Below are 7,838 nucleotides of genomic sequence, written 5' to 3' on the forward strand. Positions count from 1 at the left end.
GTCTGCCACTCCCTAGGCACCGTCCCAGTGATTCTCATTTGTTTTCATTGTTTTATGTGTGCTCTCATTTTGGGATTGTTACAATTTGGGTATAGTTTTATGAGCAGATTATTTATTTGTATCTGTTATTGACATTGTTTTTGTTTCTCTTTATTTGTGCTGTATTCAGAGTGTCATTGGGAAAGAGAGCGTGCTCTGAATGGCCCTCCCTGAAGTAATGCAGTTTATAAGGGTCTCTCAAGGGCAAATAAAGAAATGATTTTTTTTCTTAATTGTTGCTTTTGGCCCTGTTTTGAACACCTTCCTCTTCTCCTCTCCCTCTTTCTCACCTTGCACCTCCCCCCTCTCTCTCTGTGTCTCTAGCTGCCCTACCCCCCCCCCCCCCCTTCATACACATGTATAGTAACCTTAGGCCCATACAATCCTGCCTTCACATGTTAATGACCCTGCTGCTGAAAGTGCATGTGCCTTCTTCTCTATTTCTTCTCCGGTGACAACAACAAGAAACTTTGTTTTATATTTATATTTCCATCTTACATACATGCCATCCTTGACCACAAATCTTTCTCTTCAATAGTTTCTAATTTTTCTACTAGATATAGTTTTCATAACAGGGTTACACATTAAATCGACTTATAGGGTAACTTCCATTTTTTTCAACCTGGACCTTATTTTCCAAGGTTTTTGTGTCTTATTATCTAATGGAAACAACAATCTTTGACTTTGGTCTAGTATTCAGCGAGACCGCTGCAGTCAGCAGTGGAGAAACAAGCAGCAGCGTAAGTTAATAAGGCAATTGTGCAGCTTACAAAAGTGCTTGTTTTTCCGCTGACAGACTCAGATTATTATTTTAAGTGTCTGACAACATTATGGAAATGATCCCTTCAGAGATAGACCTTTAAAACCTCTTTGAGACCTTTCTGTTTAACCAGAAACAGCTATGAAGTCGCTAACACTAAACCCACCAGACTTCATTTAAAAAAGCAATATTTTTAGCGTATATAGAGCCTACCTATTTTTAAATGTATATTGGTAAACTATGAGTTTATTTCAACCAAAACTAAAGTTGTGATGGTTGGAAAAGTGGAAAGACGACCCAAAACGGCTTTTCATAGTTGTATGTAGTTTCTGCTGACTTTGAATGAAGTGTATTTTACGATGCTAAAATTACTGTTTATTTACATGGAGTCTGGTGGCTTCAGCGATCGCAAATTTACGGATGTTTTTGTTGTTTGAATAAAGGATCTTAATCTTTAACAGAAAGGTCTCTCACCTTCTATCTCACCCAGTAAAAGCCTGCACAACATGTAGGCTGAGGCCCTTTGCTACGTGTCACCTCCCATCTCTCTCCCACCTCTTTCCTGTCTATCCGCTGTCACTATCAAATGAAAGGGAAAAGCCCCAAATAAAGAATCTTTAAAAAAGAAAGAAAAAAGATTTTTGTTCCCATCAGTCACTTGGAAAATAGGGTTGAGCATAATAATATAATGGGACAAAGGCGTTACCTCCCTTACCTTTCTCCCCTGTAATGAACAATACAGTTAAAACGATGGTAGGTGATTTATAGGCTACTTCTGGCATTAGACATGAGACTAGATCCGACCTAATTGCTGAGTCGACTAATTGCGTTTTGGTCTTGGTCGAGTAGGATTTCTTTGGTCGATTAATTATGTTGAGTGCTTTTTTTTTATGTGTAATTACTTATTTCTAAGAAACCTATGAGTACATCTTCGGTAAACACAAGATTTAAAGTGGTGCTTTTGCATGAATTTTTTTTTTTTTTGTGGAGTTTTACAGATCTGTCAGATTAACCCTCTGGGGATGAAAGACAGACTGGTGTTGCCTAAAATTGTTTTTTTTTCTGGATAGAAGCAAGGTTGTATTTTTATCCATAATATGGGATGGAATTTTTCATTTTTGTTCTATCCATTAATGATAAATTACTACTCTCATGCCCTTGTGATGTGTATTCATCTTTATTTAAAATGGTTTGTTACCATTTTGTTTTTGCTAAAAATGTAATTACCAGTCACAGAAAAATTCAGTAAAGATGAGGAGTTTCTGATTGAGTGAGCAAATATAACCATCTCTCAGCCATTTTTGTATCTTTAATTCCTTCTTTTAGTTTATCTGGATCCTTCAACTTTTGTTGTAGAGTAAAACCAGAAGAACAGCCCTCCCCCCTCCATTCACCTCTGGTTAATCTGTCCCTCTTTTGACTACAGAAGCCCAATCAGAGGTGGAAATGGGTATTTTGTAATCTGTGGAGCATCACAATGCAGTCTGATCTCATGCTAATACACGGCAGCAGGAGGGGAGAACCCGGGTTGAGCACAACAGGCAATCTGCATGTGAAAGCTGTCAGACTGCTGCAAGACACAGAGGGGGACAGGAAGACACACGTTTATGAAAAGAAAGCACTATATCTTTATGATGCAAAGAAATGCTGTGAAAGTCATGGCCATGATAGCACACAGAGGACTGACTTTCACATGACGTTTATTTTCATCTAAACGGCAACATTAGGGCCTAATTTATGTAATACACCCCAAAATTGTCCGTAAGCAAACGTCTAAGCTCCACTGATTGATGATGTCATGGCTGTCACGGTCGTGTTCGGGGGCCAGGGGCCTCAGGACTTCCTGTTCATGTGACTGTGTTGTAGATATGTGACTGTGTTAGTGTCTTGTGAAATTGGTGGAACATGTCTACGTTGAAAAGTAGTTTTAGTCACGCAACAGAAAACTCAGATTGCATAGATAGTGTAGTTTAGAGCCCAACAGAATTACCCCGTGCCCAAGTAAATTTTGATTGACAGCTTTTTAAAAGCCCAAACCCGTTTCCAGCCCAACAGTATTCAACGCACGCACACAGCTCTTTTGCTTTTTGTCAAGAACGAGTCATTCATACATTTTTGAACATCTTACCTCCAACATTTGTTCGTGACTAACACGCAGGAAGCCACATTTTCAAAATCTCGGGCAATTTTTAATCCCCTCCCCCTTTTGAGTCTATCCAAATTAATAATAAGAAAAGCATTCATACAGCTGACGTACTACAAGGTTTTTTCAAGGATTTTATAGCCTAACTTTCAATTCAATATTTTGTTTATGTATTTCACTTTCTTCTTTTCTTACTGTATGTTTGAATACCTTTCTTCTTTGTGTATGTCATCATCAAGGTTGGAACGCTCATTGATGGAAAATGACCACCTGATTTTTATATGTACTGTATGTATTTTTTAGATTCCACAATCACATAGTATTTGTGACAATTTGCAAATAACGTTGAAAATAGAAATATGTTCTCACCTTTGTGCCCCGCCCTGATGTGTTCCACCTGTTCATCAGCCCTCATGTCTCATGTCATGTCACCTGTCCCTACCTGTCTCTACCCTTGTTACCTCCTGGTCCCTGGGCTCCCTAAATCTGTTGTCAGATTGTTTTTTTGTAATTCCATGCATCGATCCCTGTGTGGTCTATTCCTTGGGGGGTTTTGCTCTTAGTTTTCAGTGTTTTCACTGGATCTCGAGTTGCCAGTCGTTCCCTGCCCCCTCCAGGACACCGTTTGTCCGTTTTCATTTGTTAAACATATCAAATCTTCCTGCTGCCTCGTCATCTCCAAACTGCATTTTGGGTCCTAGCCTGCTATTGCACAAACCCTGACCATGGCTTTATTTATAGAAAAGAAATGAATGGGACTTTGTAGTAAAGGAAATGCATTTTTATTTATTTATCTATTACATCTCTTTTTCAATGTTTTGACAGTTTTTATGTTAATGTAAAGGTGAGATTTTACTTTTTGAATCAAACTTTTACATTTTTCCGTTAGACTGAACATTGCACAGAATTAGGTGGAATCAACTATTCCACCAAAGAGACTAAAACCAAACTACAATTGTTGCCTGTGTAGGCCAAAGTCTGATCCAGCTGCATGTTTCCATGCTGTAAAACTTCAACTCCATCCCAACACTCATTGCAGGGGGAATCTGTTCTGCTCCAGGCTGACATGGACCACAGAGACTCAGCGACTCTGTGTCTCCATCTGGTGGCTGATTCAGAACACACATGTCAACATGCAACTGTGGAGTGTGAAAAAGTTGAAAGGTCATTTTACTGGATTTTATTTACCCGTTGCTTTCCAACATTATTCAGCAGTGGTCACCCAAACTGACAACAATTTAGCTTAAGGTTGCTTCAGCCAGCCAAGGACCCCTTACAAGAGAGAATACACCGGGGACCCCTCATGTATGTCCCATTAAATACGTTGACTTTTTTGTGGTACACCTCTATAGTCTTATGTGAAAGAACAACATACAAGAAATGTATTAAAGATGTTAGACGTGTATTCATAGAGATGTGTTTTGAACAATGAATGAATTAGGAGCTCTTGTATGTACTGTGTATATATATATAGAGAGTATACACTACATATCATAATTTAAATAAATACATCTGAAAACATTTCATAGACCCCCCCTCCCCCCTGGCCACAGACCCCACTTTGAGAATCACTGCCTCAGAGGCTCCATTGTTTCATTATAGTCCCAAAAATGAAGCACCAACTATCATTTCTAACACGCATATTATAACAAAAGGCCATATAAAATTACATTCTGCATCCTGTTTGTTTAAGTCACACACAAACCGGGAGGGGGGGGGGGAGTTACATGCTGGAACTATTTCTTGAAGAACAGCCGTGTATCCATCCTCCCTCTGCTTCTGTGCAGTATTGCCAGTTTGTGAGTACAGATTTCAGCAGGTGTATTTTTGAACTTGGGACAGAGCCAGGCTAGCTGTTTACCCATGCTTCTAGTCTTCATGCTAAGCTAGGCTATCCCCACCCTGACTCCAGCTCCCTACTAAATGCACAGACATGAGCTAGTGATCTCACTATCACAAAGAAAATGAAACAATGTATCATCCGAAATTGTTGAACGGTATTCATTTTCACACTACATGACCTTTGTTTGATAAATATATATTCATTACTTTAATGAATGCAGTTATACATTTATACACCATCTTAACTGCAATGCTGTAAAGACACACAAACTGTTAAGACTGATCTGCGTCCTTCACATCTACCAATGACATTATTTAACATCACATTTCCAACGTATTTTGACGACTTCTTCATCAGCGTCTCATCTCTCTTAAAGTGCACCTAGTCCTTAACATGCTCGTGGTGCGTTCCATTTACCCAGGAACTCGGGAGCCGGAGCTGGGAATGACGTCCCATCCGAGTTGAATGCGTCCCATTTACAAGTCAGGTTTTCATTGTTTTTATTAGCTCTAGACAGCTTAGCCCCTGTTAGCAATACCAGTTGATGACAACACATTACGCTGGTTTTTGTGCATACAAACAGCGTAACAACATGTAGAAGTCGGTGAGACACAAATAAGACAGAAGGGTTAATAACTGTATGTTACTACAGCTTTCTCAACTGTTGATGCATGGGGCCGCCATGTTGGATTTTGAATTCAGGAGGCGTGTGTCTGATTTTGACCTGACTACACAAAGAGTTTGAATGGAAAGCACTGTAACTATTTGGTTAATGATTGTTTTTGTAATAAAAATAGAAATTAGAAACTTGTTGGCTAAATGTTCCAGTTATTTTCAGTTATCTCATCAATCTCACAGTCGGTCCTCTGTTGATTTTTGGGACATTTTCTTAATTTCAGCTTCACTTGGACAGTATTGTTTCCCACCTGGGATCATGTGAATTGTGAAAATGTGTTGAACCTTGGCGAAATATGTTTGTTTGGTACAAACATAAGCTTTATAGCAATGAAGATAGTTAGCCGACATTAGCATTTTGTGACAGGACAGGGGAATCTGCTATAATTTTATAAGACACAGAATTGAGCAACAATATTTTCTTGTGTCAGGACATCTCCGTGTACCTTAACCCTGGTTATCATTTTACACTCAACAGTTCAGTTTTATTAAATAGTCTTTCTACACATTTCTACTAGAGCCTGACCAATAAAGGATTTTTAAGGCCGACACCGATAGAAATATTTGGTTATTTAAACATCCGTTATGCCGATATATCGGACGATATATATTTTAAAAAAAAGAAATGTGTTACAAAATATAAACAGATTCCCCTAACATTAGTTTTTTTTAGTTATTTGAGTTCTCACTAAATTCCTTTTTTTTTTATCACAACAGAACATCAAAATATATTAAAGTTCTGATAAATAAAATGTGTAAAAATACAAACTTAGATATGAAACTTAACTTTGAACAGAAAACACTAACAAAAAAATAATCAGTTTTGCCAACAGGGACGTTGTAGAGCGTCCTCTGGTGGACAGACTAATGCACTCCATCACTAACAGGATTGTAGAGCGTCCTCTGGTGGACAGACTATACACCATCACTAACAGGGACGTTGTAGAGCGTCCCTCTGGTGGACAGATGATGCAACGCCATCACTAACAGGGTTTTAGAGCGTCCTCTGGTGGACGACTATCAACGCCATCACTAACAGGGACGTTGTAGAGGTCCTCTGGTGGACAGACTATGCACACCATCACTAACAGGACGTTGTAGAGGTCCTCTGTGGACAGACTATGCAACGCCATCACTAACAGGACGTGTAGTGTCCTCTGGTGACAGACTAGGCAACACCATCACTAACAGGACGTTGTAGAGTGTCCTCTGGTGGACAGACTATGCAACGCCATCACTAACAGGGACGTTGTAGAGCGTCCTCTGGTGGACAGACTATGCAACGCCAACACTCATAACATGGTTGACCGTCCATTTTTATTTAATTTTTTAAATATTAATTCGTCAGAATCCTTCATTTGTCATCATAAATTTTTCTGATGAATGAATATTTATTCGGCCATCATAAATGCTGATTCTGATAGATCGGGAAATGCCTAATATCGGCCGATACTATCGGCCCCCCGATATATCGGTCGGGCTCTACTTTCTACATACTCTGCCTTAACATCTGAACTCACAAAGTTGTGTTTTCAACACAGAAATATGAGTACACAAAATGTCAACAGAACTGATGTGACCTTGTTTAGTTTTTTTAAATATGGTGAATGATTCCGGGTTTTCTTTCCAGTTTCACTCTGAGGAAGGAGAGTTCCGTCCTTCCCTTTAATCCTTACTTAATACAATCTTAAATGAGCAAAAGAGCTTTCCTCTTCTTCATTTTCCTCTTCTTCCTCCACTTCAGTGTTTACATCCTTTGCTACAGTCTTGGTTTGTCTTCCAGCTGAGAGTCCATTCCTTCTTTGGCATCCCAGCATGCATCAGCCCAATGTATCGCTGACTCCGGTTCGCGGTGGAGAAGCACACCACCTCGTCATCGTCGGGCTTCCTCCAGCGGCAAATCCTCCACGACTCTTTCCAAGCCCGACACTCCTCCTCCAACTCCTCGTCCTCTTCCTCGTCCTCCTCTTCGTCTCCTCCTCTGCGTGCTACCGCCACCATCCACGACTTCCTCCAGGAGGAGAAGGACGCGTGTAGTTTATGGAACTGCAGATGGAGTGGGACGTCCGGTTTGCGTTTGGTTCGTTTCTTTTCTCTGTCTACGTTGTATTCCTCTTCTTTTTCTTTGTCACCGTTGTCGCCCTCCTCTGCTTCTGTCTTCTCCTCTTTGTCTACTTCTACATCATCTTCCTTGTCTACTTCTACATCCTCTTCCTCGTCTACTTCCTCTTCCTCATCTACATCCTCTCCCTCGTCTACTTCCTCTTCTACATCCTCTTCCTCGTCTACATCCTCTCCCTCATCGCCTTCATCTTCTCCCTTGTCTACTTCTACATCCTCTCCCTCGTCTACATCCTCTCCCTCATCTCCTTCATCTT

At 40.1% G+C, this 7,838-nt stretch overlaps 1 protein-coding gene and 1 long non-coding RNA gene across 3 annotated transcripts in view; both read right to left on the minus strand.

Annotated features, from left to right (window-relative positions):
- Window positions 1-3,857: 3,857 nt before the first annotated feature.
- On the minus strand, window positions 3,858-7,020 carry LOC116704636 (uncharacterized). Its single transcript, XR_004335727.1, has 2 exons — window positions 6,947-7,020; window positions 3,858-5,974 (listed from the first exon to the last, which is right to left on the minus strand). It is a non-coding gene; the product is annotated as an uncharacterized LOC116704636 (long non-coding RNA).
- A 43-nt stretch (window positions 7,021-7,063) lies between these two features.
- The window catches only part of LOC116704590 (spore wall protein 2), an 11,495-nt gene continuing 10,720 nt past the window's right edge, over window positions 7,064-7,838 (minus strand). The window contains exon 8 of one of the 2 annotated variants that reach the window (XM_032540176.1): window positions 7,064-7,692. In XM_032540176.1, coding sequence (XP_032396067.1) covers window positions 7,201-7,692 — 492 coding nt within the window. In that variant the 3' untranslated portion in view covers window positions 7,064-7,200. Of the gene's footprint in view, window positions 7,809-7,838 lie in introns of both variants that reach the window. The other variant, XM_032540175.1, reaches the window with a different exon arrangement.

This window comes from Etheostoma spectabile, chromosome 16 (assembly GCF_008692095.1).
Source record: "Etheostoma spectabile isolate EspeVRDwgs_2016 chromosome 16, UIUC_Espe_1.0, whole genome shotgun sequence".
Classification (NCBI taxonomy): domain Eukaryota; kingdom Metazoa; phylum Chordata; class Actinopteri; order Perciformes; family Percidae; genus Etheostoma; species Etheostoma spectabile.